This window comes from Pan troglodytes, chromosome 2 (genome assembly GCF_028858775.2).
Source record: "Pan troglodytes isolate AG18354 chromosome 2, NHGRI_mPanTro3-v2.0_pri, whole genome shotgun sequence".
Taxonomy (NCBI): domain Eukaryota; kingdom Metazoa; phylum Chordata; class Mammalia; order Primates; family Hominidae; genus Pan; species Pan troglodytes.
In genome coordinates, this window is record NC_086015.1 from 200,791,190 (window position 1) to 200,809,630 (window position 18,441).

The 18,441-nt window shown below is 50.3% G+C and overlaps 2 protein-coding genes and 1 pseudogene across 2 annotated transcripts in view; 2 read left to right on the forward strand and 1 right to left on the reverse strand.

The window, feature by feature from the left end:
• Positions 1 to 6,168, reverse strand: part of LOC107970891 (succinate dehydrogenase [ubiquinone] flavoprotein subunit, mitochondrial) — a 34,089-nt gene extending 27,921 nt beyond the window's left edge. The window contains 7 exon segments of the mRNA XM_063806397.1: positions 42 to 185; positions 1,075 to 1,236; positions 1,966 to 2,000; positions 2,003 to 2,051; positions 5,641 to 5,790; positions 5,877 to 6,033; positions 6,125 to 6,168. Coding sequence (XP_063662467.1) covers positions 42 to 185; positions 1,075 to 1,236; positions 1,966 to 2,000; positions 2,003 to 2,051; positions 5,641 to 5,790; positions 5,877 to 6,033; positions 6,125 to 6,168 — 741 coding nt within the window.
• A 5,540-nt stretch (positions 6,169 to 11,708) lies between these two features.
• LOC129143663 (proline-rich protein 36-like) lies at positions 11,709 to 16,861 on the forward strand. The gene is made up of 2 exons (XM_054682495.2): positions 11,709 to 11,861; positions 14,325 to 16,861. The coding sequence occupies exon 2, from the start codon at positions 14,853 to 14,855 to the stop codon at positions 16,761 to 16,763; it is 1,911 nt and encodes a 636-aa protein (XP_054538470.1). The 5' UTR covers positions 11,709 to 11,861; positions 14,325 to 14,852; the 3' UTR covers positions 16,764 to 16,861.
• LOC112208692 (serine/threonine-protein phosphatase 4 regulatory subunit 2-like) lies at positions 12,086 to 13,823 on the forward strand (annotated as a pseudogene).
• Positions 16,862 to 18,441: the final 1,580 nt, after the last annotated feature.

Here is an 18,441-nt window from a genome sequence, read left to right on the forward strand (position 1 = left end):
GAAACAGACCACCAGAGCACCCAGAGCCTCCCGCCCATCACCTCGACCATGGCAGTGGGGGCCTGCTCCGTCACGTAGTGGATGGCATCCTGGTCCCCCAGCCAGTCGGAGCCCTTCACGGTGTCGTAGAAATGCCACCTCCAGTTGTCCTCCTCCATGTTCCCCAGAGCAGCATTGATTCCAACCTGGAAACACCAACCACTCCTTACAAGCCACAAACAGGAGCCCCAGCTTTGTCTTCCAGGCCCAAATCCACCCGCTGGGGGATTCAGAGAAAGCCAACTACTCACACGGTGACTCCCAGTGAGGGCTGACCTCAGCAGAGGAGCAGCCAGGCCTGACAGATTCCAGATCACAACCCCTCCCAGACTCACCCAGTGATTCCATCCCTTAGCCTCAGTCTCCTCATCTGTGTGGTGGAGACAGAGGGAAGTCCAGGAAGGGCTGACTGGAGCAGTGAGTGAAAGGCTACCTGTAATATGCTTATTACCTAACGTATCTGGCACAGAAAAGGTACTCCATGAATCTCTCCACATAATTTTATTAACAAATCTTCCCAACGGCATTTACAGGCATGTGTTAAAGATTAGAAGTGCTTCCTGCCAAGTAATAAACTCCACACTCAGAGTCGCACTCCCCTGTACCCCTACTTCCTTTGGCTGTGTGTGCCCACCACCGTCTTACCCCTCAGAGAGTCCCAGAAGACAGCAGCACAGGGACAAATGAAACCCTTGCCCTTTTCTTCCCCAACCTAAATTCTGAATCCTCCTCTTTAGATGATCTCCTTTTCTTAAGGTGTTGGGGTGGCAGGGGTGGGTAGGGAGGGTAGATGGTCAGAGTAAACCCAAGTGTGACTGGAGTCTGAATTAAGAGTGACAACAAGGCTCCCGCCCTTCAAAGTCCCCAGGGAAGAGGCTCCAGGGAGAGACCCCTGAGAGGGTGAGCTGAGTAAGGCACAGCAAGAGGCCATGTGGCTGGAGCATGGGGAGGAGGCAGGAGGCTGCCCAGGTAGAAAGTGCGAGGCTGCGCGGGACCTGCACGGAGTGGGAGCACAGTGGGGCATCTTTCTCTTACCTGTGCTGCAACAGTGTGTGACCTGGTAGGAAACAGCTTGGTAACACATGCTGTATTCAACCCTGCCTCGGAAAGGCCAAATGCAGCTCGCAAGCCTGCCCCTCCAGCGCCTACCACCACTGCATCAAATTCATGATCCACTACTGGATACTGAGCAGAAATCTGGAAAAGAAAAATTCACCTGTCAATCACATGTTCCACTGTGCCAAATATGAAGACTCTTGTGACAGTGAAAGAGCTTGACAAAGATAAAAGGAGCAACTGCTGGGCACACAAGGCCTCCATCCTGTCCTGGGGCTGAGCCCTGAACAGCGCGGGGAGAAGTAGGCACATTCGCACCTGGAGAAGGGACTGATAATCAGATTCTATGAATGGTAGAGGGTCTATTCCATGGGATCAGACTGAGGACCACAACTCTACTTCAGGGCCGTGCCTATGCTTATGCCTGAGAAGGTGCCAAGGAGCATTCAGTCGCTGTTGTGAGCTTATGAGAAAAGAACTTCTCAGCAAGTTTCAGTTTTCTAACAGAGAGAGAACAGGCACACTCAATACCAAGGAACCCACACCGGAAGGGCCCCACGGTCCTCTTTTCGGTAGGATTTTATCATCTATCACAGCAGATACTGTTCATTTTAATTTATTGCTTTACTTGACCTAAATTTAAATCTAGTTTATAGATACATAAGAGATACAAGTAAAAATGTTAACATCTATGTTTATATTTGTACTTGCGATTAAGTATTATTACACTGAAAATAATTTCAGCATGCATTGGATACCTATGAGAAATTTTTCCCTTATGTCTATGACTCATATGAAAACAAACTGGTATAGATCCTTACCCCCAAGCCAAAAAAATCATTTATAATGGAACAAAAAGCATGAACTTACGGAATCTGAAACTTCAGCAGATGCCCTCTTGTTCCTTCAACAGTGAAGTGAACACCTCGGGTTCCTGTTTGCAACACTGTTGGCCACTGGAGACACAGAAGACACAGATCCAGAGGGTTAGTGTCCTGAAGGAACAAATGCTGTGGGGGATAGTAATTCAAACTTCCCCTTGCAAACTGTTCACCTTCTTATGTACCCAGGTGCTCCTGTGCATCCAGAGAGCTCAGGTGGGACCCTCTACTTAACCCTGAAGGGCAGCCCAAGGGGCAAGGAAGGACTGAGCCCCCAGGTCCTCCTTTCCACCCTGACTTGGCACTCTAGAAAACCAGGATGAAGCTTGTTTCCAAAAAGGATACTCACTGACTCAGATACGAGATGAAAAAGGTGCACTTCCTCTGGGAAGTCTTCACTTATGCTACTTAGTGGAGGAGGGGAAAGACATCCAGATCGTATTACTGTATGTGGTATTCTGCAGATAATGAAGCATTTTAACCGGCTCCATCAGAGCCCTTTCCACATTACAGCTCCAATCGTCCAGGAGGGCTTGCGGTCAGTTCAAAAGGCACTGGACACTGAATCAGGAGATCTGTATCCTGGAACAGTAAAGGCTGACAGCCCAGAGGGAGGAGGTGTCATCCCTTCACCACACAGGAGGATGTCGGATGCACACTCTCCCCTGCCTGGCTGCTGCTGGCTTTTTCCTGGCCAACGTCTACAACTTGACATATCTCGCTGCTTAAATTTTCCATCTTAGAAACCTTTACTCAAGAAAACTGGTTTTAGTGTTTAGTTTTTAGTGGCTCTGTGTGAGAGAGGTGACACTGTCCCATATGCTAAGGTTGGCCAGCCATTCAGGGGATACGTTTTCCATTCTGCTGGTGGCATTTTAGAAGACCACTGAATAGTCTCAGAAATATAAAGAATAGTTTTAGGGGCTGGGCGCAGTGGCTCATGCCTGTAATCCCAGCATTTTGGGAGGCCAAGGTGGGCAGATCACCTGAAGTCAGGAGTTCAAGACCAGTCTGGCCAACATGGCAAAACCCCCTCTCTACTAAAAATTAGCTGGACGTGGTGGCGGGCACCTGTAATCTCAGCTACTTGGGAAGCTGAGGCAGGAGAATCGCTTGAACCCAGGAGGCAGAGGTTGCAGTGAGCAGAGACTGTGCCACTGTACTCCGGCCTGGGCGACAGAGCGAGACAATGTCTCCAAAAAACAAAAGAAAAAAAAAGCTTTAGGAAATTATGCACTCAGCAATCAGAAGAGGGGATGTGAGGGATGTCTTCAAGTATTTAGAAATACTTGCAATTCACAAATTACTTATTATGTGGGATAAAAAATTATTCTTCATTTCTCCAATTTCTAGTCTGTTTTTATTGACATAAGCTAATTTAGTTTTTTCTTTTTTCAGAAAATGAGAAACAACGAATATTCTTCTACCTCAGTATAATTTTTTACATGGTAAAATCATATTTTAAGAAAGAAGTCTTTGAAATAATTTTAATAAAAACGTTCTTGAAAATTTTGTAAAGTGCCCTATTAACATAGGTAATAGCACCAATAAAAACAGTACATTATACCAAATGTAAGTAGGAACAGTGAGATCACTCAATGTTTATTCGTTCTTTCTAGGATGTTGATGTGGAATACACACTGCCCACCCCCCACCACACACACACACAGCTGGCTTAAAAGGGGCAGCTACTATAACACAATCTTGAACAAATCATCACGCCATCCCCCCGGGGAAAAGGACACTAACCCTCTGCATCTAAATCTCATCTGGGGCAGATTTTTGAATCTGGAAAGCCCAACTTCAAGCCAATGTCGGTCTTTAGATAAAACTCAAAACTACTTTTGACACAAAACTAGTCTTTTGTGCCAATTATTAATTTTTTTAGGAGAAACTATCAAACATTTCCTCTAAGAAAAAAAATGGGGAACATATAACTAAAAGGAATACTTAGACCTTGCTTAACAATACAGAATTTCAGATGACTGAATCAGGAGGTGGAGGGGGAAAAGTAAGAAGTGCAGAGACATTCATATCAGAAATTTAGCAAAGTAAGGGGTCCTCATCGAATAAAATGCACCTATAAATCATGAGCAAGAAACTAATCTGCATGTACAACCTACACAATCACAAAAGCAGCCAACGAAGAACCTAAAAACGCACGACTTTCTGTAGGAAAAGCTACCTTCATCAAGATAAAAAGACTTTTACAAAACCCAAGACTAAATTTTGGTTCCATTTTGCTATCTTGCCATCTGGTCTGAGGTGCCTGGGGCCTTAGTCTGCAGAAGGAACACTGGGCACCATCTGGGTTGGGGACAAAGGCACTGGCTCTAACTAGCTTCTCTCCAACCACAAGCTACCATTGCCCCTAAAAAGTCCCACTGACCATGGGCTTCACCTCCTGCTTGTGGACGCCCTCCCAGCAGCTCCTAAGAGCCCAAGATGCGGCGGGGGTCTCTGCTCAGTCAGCACCAACCACAGTAACACGCTAGAACGGTTTACACGCTTTCCGATGTTGACAGGATGGCTGTATGACTAACCCTCACATTTAATTCAAAGAGATTTTTAATAACTATTTCAAAAAGGAGAAAATTGCACAATCACAGGCATAATTCAAATCAATATTGCTGAATGCCTTGGTTCCTATTGAGATTTTTACTCTGCAATTTAAAATTACTTTGTAATTAAGGAGGTGGGTGGGTAAGTTCATTTAAAAGAACCAAACAACTAAACCTATCCAATTTCGCTTGATTAAATAAAATCCTAGAAGGCCGATTCTGAAGATGCAATCGTAGAGGGCACATTCAGACAAACTGAGAGAGCAAGGGCTCAGGGAAGTATAACCCTGACCATCATCCTGGACTAAGCCCAGCCCGGCCCTCGAGGTACTCAGCGCACAGGCAAGCACAGGTCCTGGAGTCCTCGCTCGGTCAGTGCCCTGAGCTCTCCGTCTGATTTTTAAAAACTGGCACAGCTGCTTTTAAACACCGGCACATTGTTGGTGGCACAAGGGCCACCAAACAGGACCCAAAGTACAGGTCCTTAACTTCCAAGGTCCCGAAGTGGACATGCACAGATTTGCGCTTTCTGGAAAGGGGAACTGCAAGCCCAAGCTCGGGCGCGCCGCGCTTCCCACCGGACACCCACCCGGCCGAGCCCGGCCACTCCTCGCACCCACCCGGGCGGTTTCACCCGCCCCGCCAGCCCCACCCACGGGCTGCGGGCGGCCCCTCAGGACAACCCTCACAGAGGGCGGCAGAGGCCGGGCCCAGCCAGGACTCCACCCCGGTGACCTTGGGCAGACACGACTCCTCCCCGAGTCCACCCGCCAGGCACTGAGGCGAGGGGCTACCTCAGCCCGCGAGGTCGCCGGACCCCAGGCCCGGACCAAAGCGGCGGAGGGGACGCCCAGCAAGCCCGCGGGGTCGCGACCTTCACCGGGACGCGGCCTACCTGCTAAGGACCGAGCTCCCCAGGCCCCCGAGTACACTCCGCGGCTCCCCCTCGCACCGGCCCAGGGCTCTCCTAGCCCCTTCCCGATCCCCGGGCAGGGGGCGCGGGGACCCGGCGCCCGCTCCGCTCGGACCCGCTGGGGACCGTCCCGCTCCTACTGCCGCCTCGCCCCCCGCCTGCCCTGCCCCGGTCCGCGGCAGGGACTCACCGCCTTGGCCAGCGCCAGCGCCAGGCGCCGAGCGCTTAGCAGCCACGACAGGCCCCGGACCCCCGACACGTCTGTAGTCGCCTCCGCGCAGTCCCGCCAGTCCCTGCGCAGACTGCGCCTGCGCACCACGCCCGGGTCAAGAGAGGGGCGCTAGTGGCGGACATCGCGCCTGCGCACCACGACACGCCCGGGCCGGGGTCTATGGGGCGGGGACGCCGAGCCTGCGCAAAGCGGACCCGCGGACGGTGGCGCTGGGTGGACACGGAGGTCCCGCGCTCCCCGACAGAGATAGGGCGGGCCCTATTTCGGGGAGGTGTTGGGCACCAACATTTTTTAAAGCCCCGTGGGTGGTTCTCCGGGATCTCCCAGACCGAGAGGGCCTGAACGTCCAGACTGCAGGGAATGGGGTCGAAGGGGCGGCGCTCGTCCGCGGAGGTGGGCGGGAGCGGCCCGGGACCTCCGGCCTCTAGGGAGCGGGAGTGACCCTCCGTTTCCGGCCTCCGAGGGGCGGGAGCGATCCTCAGCCATGTCCCTAGCCTCTGGCTTCCGGCTGATTTTTAAATTTTTGGTAGAGGCGGGATCTTGCTCTGTTGCCCAGGCTGGTCTCGAACTTGTGGCCTCAAGCGATCCTCCCTCCTCGGCCTCCCCAAGTGCGGGGATTACAGACAGAGCCACTGAGCATGGCCGTGGCCAGCTTTGAAAGCTGGGTAGATCCCTTTGGCTTATACGCCTTTCTGCTAGCTTACCCTGATTCTGCTTCTGGTTCAGATAGTATTTTAATATTTCTAGTGTGTCTTTTTGTAAGATATCTGAAATCTTTTTGTGGAATGAAGTGGCATGAAAAATAAACCAATAATCATTAGTAATTATGTTTCCTGTCTTTTCACTTTATTAAAATCTTCGTCTTATGCATCACGTTTAACAATTTTGAGTTATTTTAGTAAATTTGCAAGGGTCCAGTCCCATTTTATTGATATTTGGGTTGTTTCCCATTTTTGCTCTTAATAACACCATACAGAACATATTTGTGACCATAACTTTCTCTTTAGGATTATTTTTTTAGATGTATGCCCCAGACGTGGCCTTTATTGGCTTGCAGGGAATGAACATCATACCTCCTAGACTTATTTTTTTAAAGTTACGCTGTTTTAGTCCTGGGTTAGTTACCTAATTTTGTTTGGTTTGAGACGGAGTTTCGCTCTTGTTGCCCAGGCTGGAGTGGAATGGCGGGATCTCGGCTCACCGCAACCTCTGCCTCCAGGGTTCAAGAGATTCTCCCGCGGAGCTTACAGTGAGCGGAGATGGCGCCACTTCACTCCAGCCTGGGCAACAGAGCAAGACTCTATTGCTTTAATTTACTCTGCCGGCTATCTGGTGAGATGCAACCTCATCAGCAGAAATTATTTCCACCTGCTGCTTTTTAAATGTTATTTCCTATAGCCAGGTACTGAGCCCTTCAATTGAGGTCTAAACCCTCCACCCTCTCCCTCCGGGATTGCCAAGCCTGTGGTTTCAGTTCCATGCTCCCAGGTAGATTATGTCAACTCAAAGTCAATGTGCTTATGAAATACTTTTTGTGGTTTTTTCTTAATTTTAAGAGTTTTTTTTTTTAAATATGTTTTTGTTTCATGGAGGCGACACCCTCTGTCTCTGAGTTGTGGGAGCCTTCCTCCGTCTGCATGTACTGAAGCCAGTGTTTGCTGTACAGCCCCTCAGCCGCAGCAGCCCACAGTGAGGTGCAGGTGCTCACGCCATCGCCCCAGAGAGCTCCTCCATTCGCCCCTCCACCTGTAACCCCTCGAAACCACTGCCCTGCTCCCCGACACGGTACACTGTCTTCTCCAAGATGTCATGTGTTGGCATCCTTTGGCCTGTGCCCACCGAAACTAGCTTCCTTCACCGGGCATGTAGCCTGGGAGACCTGGCGCATTTGGGTGCATCTTTCCACTGCTGGTTGGTGTCCCCTATGTGGAAGCATCCGCGTTGGTTCACACCTTCTCCAGCTCCTGCCGATGGACATTTTGTTTTCTTCCAGTTATTGGCAATGAGGAATGAGGCCTAAACACTTGTGTACAGGATTGTGTGTGCACGTTTAAGTTTTCGCTTGGGGGACGTTTCAGGAGTGGGGTTGCTGGATGACATGGTAAGGATGTGCTTAACTTCGTAAGAAACTCCCGGACCACTTTCCAGCATGGCGGGACCCCTCCCATTCCCACTGCAGCTTATGAGGGTCCCAGTTCCTCTGCATCATCACTAGAACCTGGGTCGGCCCATGGTTCTTGTCTGTTTTTAGCCATTTTAATAGATTTGTAGAGGTACTGCTGACTGGCATTTCTCCAGCATCTCTATGATGTTGAGCCTCTTTCTCGGGCAATATGCCCTCCTTATACCTTCTTTGATGAGGCCTCCATTCAAATATTTGCCCTCTCTTTAATACTGGGGTTTTTACTTTCTTATGGTTAAGTTTTGATGGTTCTTCATATATTCTGCGTGCCAGTACGTTGTGAGATGTGTGATTCACAAATATTTTTTTCTAGACCATAGTTTGTGTTTCATTCTCTTTAGATTTTTATATTGCTTTATAGAATTATAATTTTAAATTTATGACTACATTTAATTTGTCAATCTTTTATGAATCATGCTTTTGGTGTCATGTCTAAGAACTTTTCGCCTAACCCCAGGCCATACAAATTTTCCCCTGTGTTTTTACCTAAGGGTTTGATAGCGTTATGTTCTCCATTTAGGCCTTTAATAAATGTTGAGTAACATTTTGTGTCCGCCATGGCCATACCTTTCTCCATCTCTCACGGTATCGTGGGCATTTGCAGCTCCCAGTGCGCCGTGCTGTTCCCGTCTTCTTGGTCCGCTCCTCCTGTCATACCTTTCTCCATCTTTCACAGTATCATGGGCGTTTGCAGCTCCCAGTGCCCCGTGCTGTTCCCGGCTTCTTGGTCCGCTCTTCCTGTGAGTTCCAGGGCACGTCTTAGTGCTGGCGCTGTCCTGGTCCATCGGGGGTCCCATGAGCTTGTCCGTGTGGGAAGGTTGGGACTGTGATGTTGACGGGATGCCCTGTGAGTCAGGAGGAGGTGCTGACGGGGGTTTCCATGTAGGAGAGAGAGGTGTTTGGTTTTCCGGATGGGCCAGACTTGAGAGGGGACAAACTTGAGAAATGCCACCAATGAGAAGGGCAGGCACAGCAGGTCTCGGGGCCACCCAGCCGTGTGGGAGCCAAACGTGGATGTGTCAGTGGCCACGCCAGGAGGTAAACCCTCAACCAAGGGCCTCTGGGTGTCCAAGACCAAGTCTTGCTCAAGAGGTGCGTTCAGCTGAGCCAACCATGGCAGAAATGCATAAGGGAGATCCCATGGTTCCTCTGTTTAAATCCCCTGCCAATCCCACCAGTCTCAGAAAAGCAGCCAAGTCCTCACAGCAGCCTGCAACCCCCGCCTGACTCGGCCTCCTCTTGGCTCTGATTCTCTGTACCCTTCTATCCCTGTCTCTTCTTCCATCTGAGAGGAGATCCGGCACGTTTATCCTGGTGGATTCAAACCCATCTTTGCCCCACATATAGTCACCGGAATGAATCGGTATAATCTAGAAAGAGTCCTTTTGAAAAAGAAAAAAGCAGGCTGGGCATGGTGGCTCATGCCTATAACCCTGCAGGGACCAGCCCCACAGGGTCGGTGGGTCTCTCCCTGTGTGCGGCGACGAGAGAGTGTAGAAATAAAGACACAAGACAAAGAGATAAGAGAAAGGGCAGCTGGGCCCGGGGGACCACTACCACCAATGCGCGGAGACCGGTAGTGCCCCGAATGTCTCGCTGCGCTGTTATTTATTGGATACAAGGCAGAAGGGGCAGGGTAAAGAATGTGAGTCACCTCCAATGATAGGTAAGGTCACGTGGGTCACGTGTCCACTGGACAGGGGGCCCTTCCCTGCCTGGCAGCCGAGGCAGAGAGGGAGAGGAGACAGAGAGAAAGACAGCTTATGCCATTATTTCCGCATATCAGGGACTATTAGTATTTTTACTAATTTACTACTGCTATCTAGAAGGCAGAGCCAGGTGTACAGGATGAAACACGAAGGCGGACTAGGAGTGTGACCACTGAAGCACAGCATCACAGGGAGACGGTTAGGCCTCCAGATAACTGCAGGTGAGCCTGACTGATGTCAGGCCCTCCACAAGAGGTGGAGGAGCAGAGTCTTCTCTAAACTCCCCTGGGGAAAGAAAGACACCCCCCCACCCTTTCCCAGTCTGCTAAGTATTGGGTGTTGTTCCTTGACACCTTTTGCTACCGCTGGACCACGATCTGCCTGGTAACGGGCGTCTTCCCAGACGCTGGCATCACCGCTAGACCAAGGAGCCCTCTGGTGGCCCGGTCCGGGCATAACAGAAGGCTCGCACTCTTTGTCTTCTGGTCACACCTCACTATGTCCCCTCAGCTCCTATCTCTGTATGGCCTGGTTTCTCCTAGGCTATGATTATAGAGCGAGGATTATCGTAATATTGGAATAAAAAGTAATTGCTACAAACTAATGATTAATGATATTCATATATAATCATATCTAAGATCTATATCTGGCATAACTATTCTTGTTTTATATTTTATTATACTGGAACAGCTCGTGTCCTCTGTCTCTTGCCTCGGTGCCTGGGTGGCTTGCCACCCACATAATCCCAGCATTTTGGGAGGCTGAGGGGGGAGAATCACCTGAGGTCAGGAGTTTCAGACCAGCCTGGAAAACATGGTGAAACCCCATCTGTAGTAAACATATAAAAATTAGCTGGGCGTGGTGGTGTGTGCCTATAATCCCAGCCACTTGGGAGGCTGAGGCAGGAGAATCATTTGAACCCAGAAGATGGAGGTTGCAGTGAGCTGAGATTGCGCCACTGCACTCCAGCCTGGGTGACAGAGTGATATTCTCTCTCAAAAACATAGTTATAGGAATAATAAAGGAAAAGTGCAAAAATTCAAACAACAGAAACTGGGCAAAAGAGCTGAACCGGCCCTCCACAGAAGAAGAAATGTGGAGGAATGGCTAATGAAAACATGAAGAGGGGCTCAGCCTAACAGGGGGAGATATCACGTGACACCCACCAGACGGGCAAAAATCCCACAACCCCACAACCCAATCCATGCCAGCGTTGGGGAGAATGGAGAGAAGCAGGAACACCAGGCACTGCTAATGCTTGTGAAGTATATTTCTGCTATGCTGGTATATGAAAGAGTGTGTGTTGTGGGTTATGAGGAAAATTACATTTTTACCTGGGATGAAATTTTAAAACTTGAAAGCTACTGACCAGAAGAAACTTGCGCTTGTGTACAAAAGAAATGCCCAAGAACGTTCCCAACAAAACACAGTCCTAAGGGCCCCAACCTGGCCAAACACTCATCCACGGGAAGATGAAGACATTTCCCATGCTCCCCTCAGACGACGGGAGACCATGCAGCAATGAAAATGAGCCATGTCAGTGTGGGTGGGTCTCAGGGAGAGAATGGAGGACAAAAATAGACACAGAGCAGATGCTCAGAGCCATGCAGTGCAGGAGCAGCCACGCAGGAGAATTTCCTCACGTCAAAGTTCAAAACTACAGCCGAGGCAACAGAGCAAGACCCTGCCTCAAAAAGAAAACAGAAAGTTCAAAAACTAAATGGCTTATTTTTTAGGGATGTACACACACGGTGAAAGAAACGTACTATGAAGGAAAGTGTGCAAATAATAAAGACGAAAGCAGGAAGTGATTCCCTCCGTAGGAGAAGGGAAGGGACTGGGACTCAGGCAGGGCCTCCAGGGAGCATCCAAAGTTATGTCTCTTCAGATTCTACTCCCTAAACTTGGTGCAGGTCCTCTGTGTCCAATGTGTCAATATTCTTTATACCTTACCCATACTGTACAAATGCTTTATTTCTATTCAATATGTAGAAGACAGTTATAAACAAGATGCATTCAATAGCAAGGTGGCAGATGAACATCAGGAAGGAACATTCATGAGCTTCCATCCACGGAACCTCACCATGGATACGCTTGTGATCAAGGGCCTGGTCTCCCCTCAAGACACGGTCACAGATCAGAGGCCACACCATCCTAGCAGTGGAGCAGGACCAGCTGGGACAGGGTCCTTCTGTGACACCTGCTGCATCACCAGGCTGAGTGAATGGACTCAATTGCCAGAACTCACAGAATAGAAGTATCAGCACCGAAACCTCACAGGAAAAATGGTAAGTTCTAAGTTTCTCCATTAATAGTAACTCTCAGATTAATCTCTGTCATCCGTTGCTTCTCCAAGAAATAACTTTTTAGGGTGACGTGCCAGGCGCCATGTTGGAGGGCTGGTGGTAGCGGCTTGGGGAGGTGCTCACTCTGTCGGTCTCACTCTCTCACACGCTTCCCCTGGCTCCCTTCGTTCCCCCCCACCCCACTTGGCCTGCATGCTGGAGGGTGTGCGAGGGAGTGGGAGGATGTCAGGGGGTGGGGGGAGGCGTTCCGGTCCCCAAGAGACCCGCGGAGGGAGGCAGAGGCTGTGAGGGACTCCGGGAAGCCATGGACGTCGAGAGGCTCCAGGAGGCACTGGAAGATTTTGAGAAGAGGGGGAAAAAGAAAGTCTGTCCTGTCCTGGATCAGTTTCTTTGTCATGTAGCCAAGACCGGAGAAACAGATTCCGTGGTCCCAATTTAAAGGCTATTTTATTTTCAAACTGGAGAAAGTGATGGATGATTTCAGAACTTCAGCTCCTGCGCCAAGAGGTCCTCCCAACCCTAATGTCGAATATATTCCCTTTGATGAAACAAAGGAAAGAATACTGAAAACGGTCACTGGATTTAACCGTATCCCTTTTACTATTCAGCGACTATGTGAATTGTTAACAGATCCAAGGAGAAACTATACAGGAACAGACAAATTTCTCACAGGAGTAGAAAAGAACTTGATGGTTGTTAGCTGTGTTTATCCTTCTTCAGAGAAAAACAATTCCAATAGTTTAAATCGAATGAATGGTGTTATGTTTCCTGGAAATGCACCAAGCTATACTGAGAGGTCTAATATAAATGGGCCTGGGACACCCAGGCCACTTAATCGACCAAAGGTTTCTTTGTCAGCCCCCATGACAACAAAAGGGTCGCCTGAGAGCACAGACAGCAAAGAGGCAAATTTGCAGCAAAATGAAGAGAAAACTCACAGTGACTCTTCGACATCTGAATCAGAAGTTTCCTCAGTGAACCCTTTGAGAAATAAACATCCAGATGAAGATGCTGTGGAAGCTGAGGGGCATGAGGTAAAAAGACTCAGGTTTGACAAAAAGGCAAAGTTGGAGAAACAGCCAGTCAAGCGACTTGCAGCGAAATTTCTTCAGTTATGGTAGAAGAAACAGAAGCATCACCTTCATCTCAGGATAAAGACAAAGAAAGCCGTGGCACCCGGCAGCGCATTCAGAAGAGGATGAAGAAGATGAAGAGGAAGAAGAAGGGATTGAGAGACCATCTGTAAAAGGGAGGAGTAAGGAGATCCTCAAATTCTTGCATTCATTGTTTTCGTGAAAGAACTGTACATCATGGAACTCCTTGTAATGCCGACGCTGGGCTTTTCTCCCACCTGTATGCAGTTGCTGCTGAATTTCAGGGGATGTGATTTGAACTACAGAACATCAGAATTCATGAAACTTAACTGTGGAGGTATTTTGAAAATAAAATTTAAGTACAACAACATTTGCTTATTTTTAGAGTCTTTTATGACATCAAGAGAAATGGTCCCAGAAAGAAAAAACCAAGAAAAAGAATCTGATGATGCCTCAACTGTGAATGAAGAGACTTCTGAGGAAAATAATGAAATGGAGGAATCTGATGTGTCTCAAGCTGAGAAAGATTTACTACATTCTGAAGGTAGTGAAAACGAAGGCCCTGAAAGTAGTGGTTCTTCTGACTGCCGTGAAACAGAAGAATTAGTAGGATCCAATTCCAGTAAAACTGGAGAGATTCTTTCAGAATCATCCGTGGAAAATGATGACAAAGCCACAGAAGTCACCGGTGAACCAATGGAACAAGATTATTTAGAAACATTTACATGCAGTATTTTACACACAGTTCTGGTTTTAACACCATATAAAACTTTTATGTAAAAAAGTGCACCTTTAGTTTTACAAGAAAAGCAGGTTGTAAAATAAAGTACTTTATGGATAATTCCTGAAAGAGTTGTCCATGTAAGAACTGTGAATATCAGCTCCTCTGGATCCTGCTTACCTTACCGCTGATTTCTCTTTCTTTCTCTTTCTTTCTTTCTTTCTTTCTTTCTTTGGTCTGGGCAAATCAGTGGTTTGTATATAGATTTTTTTTTAAATTTAGGACTGAAGTTTTTAAACTGGAAAGAAATTATAATTTTGAACAGTTTTTTGAGATTATCACATTTACTTTATACATATGCAAGAAGCTTTTTGTCTTGTGTCTTTCTGATAGCTCTAGCAGTTTTCATATTTTGGTCATAGTTTCAACATTTTAACATGTGAATAATACAGTTTCATGCTGGTTTCCAGATTTTACTGTTCGGATACATACAATAGAACCTTAAGTTTTATATATATATATATATATATATTATTCTAAGGGGGAAAATGTTATATTTTTCTGTTTGTATAAGAGATGAATACAGTGGATACTTTTTCTATTGGTAATGACTGAGTTCACCTCTTTCAGAAGACATTTTCTTTCTCTTCTGAGTAACTGAAATAAAATCTGGCCTTTGTGAAACCCTGGAAATACCACGACCCTCAACTAGAAACACCAATACCAGCTCCTCCGTGAGTTTCCAGCTCCACAACCTAAGACATCAGAGGCAGCATTGGTTCCTCACGTAGAGTCCAGCTCCGGGACCCTCATATTTGAACCGCAGGACCATCTCATCCCTGGATCTCCAGCTGCACCACACTCAAATTAGAACAACATCAGCTCCTCCCCAGGTCTCCACCTGCACAGCCCTCGAACGGGAACGTCAGCTCCTCCCCAGGTCTCCAGCTGCAGGGCCCTAAAACTAGAACATCAGCTCCCGCCTGGGTCGCCAGCAGCACCACCCTCAAACTGGAACATCAGATCCCCACGGGTCTCCAGCTGCAGGGCCCTCAAACTGGAACATCAGCTCCCCACCAGATCTCCAGCTACACGGACCTCAAACTGGAACATCAGCTCCCCGCCGGGTCTCCAGCTGCACTGCCTGCAAACTGAAACATGACCTCCCTGCCGGGTCTCCAGCTGCATGGCCCTCAAACTGGAACATCAGCTCCCCACCAGATCGCCAGCTGCACGGCCCTCAAACTGGAATATCAGCTCCACCCCGGGGCTCCAGGTGCACAGCCCTCAACCTGCAACATCAGCTCCCCACCGGGTCTCCAGATGCACGGCCCTCAAACTGGAACATCGGCTCCCCACCGGGTCTCCAGCTGCATTGCCTTAAACTGGAACATCAGCTCCCAGGCCCTCAAACAGGAACATCAGCTCCCCACAGGGTCTCCAGCTGCACAGCCCTCAAATTGCAACATCAGTTCCCCCCTGGGTCTCCAGCTGCACCGCCTCAAACTGCAACATCAGCTCCCCGCTGGGTCTCCAGCAGCACGGCCCTCAACCTGGAACATCAGCTCCCCCCAACCCGGGTCTCCAGCTCCACAGCCCTCAACCTGCAACACTGGCTACCCACTGGGTCTCCAGCTGCACGGCCCTCAAACTAGAACATCAACTCCCTGCTGGGTCTCCAGGTGCACAGCCCTCAAACTGGAACATCAGCTCCCTGCCGGGTATCCAGCTGCACGGCCCTCAAACTGGAACATCAGCTCCCCACCAGGTCTCCAGCTGCACGGCCCTCATACTGGAACATCAGCTCCCCACCAGATCTCCAGCTGCACGGCTCTCAAACAGGAACATCAGCTCCCCACAGGGTCTCCAGGTGCACAGCCCTCAACCTGCAACATCAGCTCCCCACCGGGTCTCCAGATGCACGGCCCTCAAACTGGAACATCGGCTCCCCACCGGGTCTCCAGCTGCATTGCCTTAAACTGGCACATCAGCTCCCAGGCCCTCAAACAGGAACATCAGCTCCCCACAGGGTCTCCAGCTGCACAGCCCTCAAATTGCAACATCAGTTCCCCCCTGGGTCTCCAGCTGCACCGCCTCAAACTGCAACATCAGCTCCCCGCTGGGTCTCCAGCAGCACGGCCCTCAACCTGGAACATCAGCTCCCCCCAACCCGGGTCTCCAGCTCCACAGCCCTCAACCTGCAACACTGGCTACCCACTGGGTCTCCAGCTGCACGGCCCTCAAACTAGAACATCAACTCCCTGCCGGGTCTCCAGGTGCACAGCCCTCAAACTGGAACATCAGCTCCCTGCCGGGTATCCAGCTGCACGGCCCTCAAACTGGAACATCAGCTCCCCACCAGGTCTCCAGCTGCACGGCCCTCATACTGGAACATCAGCTCCCCACCAGATCTCCAGCTGCACGGCTCTCAAACAGGAACATCAGCTCCCCACAGGGTCTCCAGCTGCACGGCCCTCAACCTGCAACACTGGCTCCCCACCGGGTCTCCAGATGCACGGCCCTCAAACTGCAACATCAGTTCCCCCCGGGTCTCCAGCTATACCGTGTCAACCTGGAACATCAGCTCCCCGCCGGGTCTCCAGCTCCACGGCCCTCAACCTGCAACACTGGCTCCCCACCGGGTCTCCAGATGCACGGCCCTCAAACTGGAACATCAACTCCCCACTGGGTATACAGCTGCATGGCCTTAAACTGGAACATCAGCTCCCCGCCCAGGTCTCCGGATGCACGGCCCTCAAACTGGAACATCAGCTCCCCGCCAGGTCTCCAGCTGCACGGCCCTCAAACTGGAACATCAGCTCCCCGCCGGGTCTCCAGGTGCACAGCCCTCAAACTGGAACATCAGTTCCCCGCCGGGTCTCCAGCTGCACGGCCCTCAAACTGGAACATCAGCTCCCCGCCAGGTCTCCAGGTGCACGGCCCTCAAACTGGAACATCAGCTCCCCGCCAGGTCTCCAGGTGCACGGCCCTCAAATTGGAACATCAGCTCCCCGCCAGGTCTCCAGGAGCACGGGCCTCAAACTGGAACATCAGGTCCCTGCCAGGTAACCAGCTGCATGGCCCTCAAACTGGAACATCACCTCCCCGCCAGGTCTCCAGCTGCATGGCCCTCAAATTGCAACATCAGCTCCCATCAGAGTCTCCAGCTGCATGGCCATCAAACTGGAACATCAGCTCCCCCGCGGCTCTCCAGCTGCACAGACCTCAAACTTGAACATCAGCTCCCCGCCGGGTCATCAACTGCACGGCCCTCAAACTGGAACATCAGCTCCACCCCTGGGTCTCCAGCAGCACGGCCCTACAACTTGAACATCAGCTTCCCCCCGGGTCTCCAGCTGCACAGCCCTACAACTTGAACATCAGCTTCCCCCCGGGTCTCCAGCTGCACAGCCCTACAACTGGAACATCAGCTCCCTGCTGGGTCTCCAGCTGCACGGCCCTCAAACTGGAACATCAGCTCCCCGCTGGGTTCAAACTATTCCAGTTTGAGGGCCGTGCAGCTGGAGACCCAGTGGGGAGCTGATGTTCCAGTCTGAGGGCCATGCAGCTGGAGACCCAGTGGGGAGCTGAAGTTCCAGTCTGAGGGCCATGCAGCTGGATACCCGGTGGGGAGCTGAAGTTCCAGTTTGAGGGCCATGAAGCTGGAGACCCGGTGGGGAGCTGAAGTTCCAGTTTGAGGGCCATGAAGCTGGAAACCCGGTGGGGAGCTGATGTTCCAGTTTGAGGGCTGTGCAGCTGGAGACTCGGGGGTAGCTGATGTTGCAGTTTGAGGGCCGTGCAGCTGGAGACCCGGGTGGGAACTGATGTTCCAGTTTGGGAGCCATGCAGCTGGAGGCACTGCGGGAAGGAGATGTTCCAGTTTGATGTTCCTCCCTGGGTCTCCAGGTGCACGGCCATCAAACTGGAACATCAGCTCCCCGGCCCTCAAACCGGAACATCAGCTCCCCGCCGGATCTCCAGCTGCACAGCCATCAACATCAGCTCCTCCCCGAGTCCTCAGCTGCACGACCCTCAAGTTAGAACATCAGCTTCTCCCCAAGTTTTCAGCTGCGTCACCCTCAATCTAGAACATCAGTTCCTCTCCAGGTCTGCAGCTGCAAGACCCTCAATCTAGAACGTCAGCTCCTCCCTGAGTCTCCAGCTGAAAGACCCTCAAAACGAACAACATCAGCTCCTCCCCGAGTCTTCAGCTGCACGACACTCAATCTAGAACATCAGCTCCTGTCTGGTTCTCCAGCTGCACGACCCTCAAACTACAACCTCAGCTCTTCCCCGAGTCTTCTGCTGCATGACCCTCAATCTAGAACATAAGCTCCTCTCTCGGTGTCCACCTGTAGGGACCTCAAATTAGAATGTCAGCTCCTCCCAGAGTCTTCAGCTGCATGACCCTCAATCTTTAACATCAGCTCCTCTCCGGGTCTGCAGCTCCATGACCCTAAACATACATGAGCAGCTCCTCCCTGAATCTTCAGCTGTACGACCCTCAAACTACAACATCAGCTCCTGTCTGCATCTCTAGCTGCAGGGCCCTCAAACTAGAATATCAGCGCCTCCCCGAGTCTTCACCTGCACGACCCTCAAACTAGAACATCAGCTCCTGTACAAATTTCCAACTGTAGGGCCCTCAAACTAGAACATCAGCTCCTCCCCAACTCAGCAGCTGCAAGACCCTCAAATTACCACCTCAGCTCCTCCCGGAGTCTTCAGCTGCACGACCCTCAATCTC

What these genes read in the sequence shown, in the direction of transcription:
- LOC129143663 (XM_054682495.2), top strand. Translation starts at nt 14,853, where the DNA reads ATGACCTCCCTGCCGGGTCTCCAGCTGCATGGCCCTCAAACTGGAACA.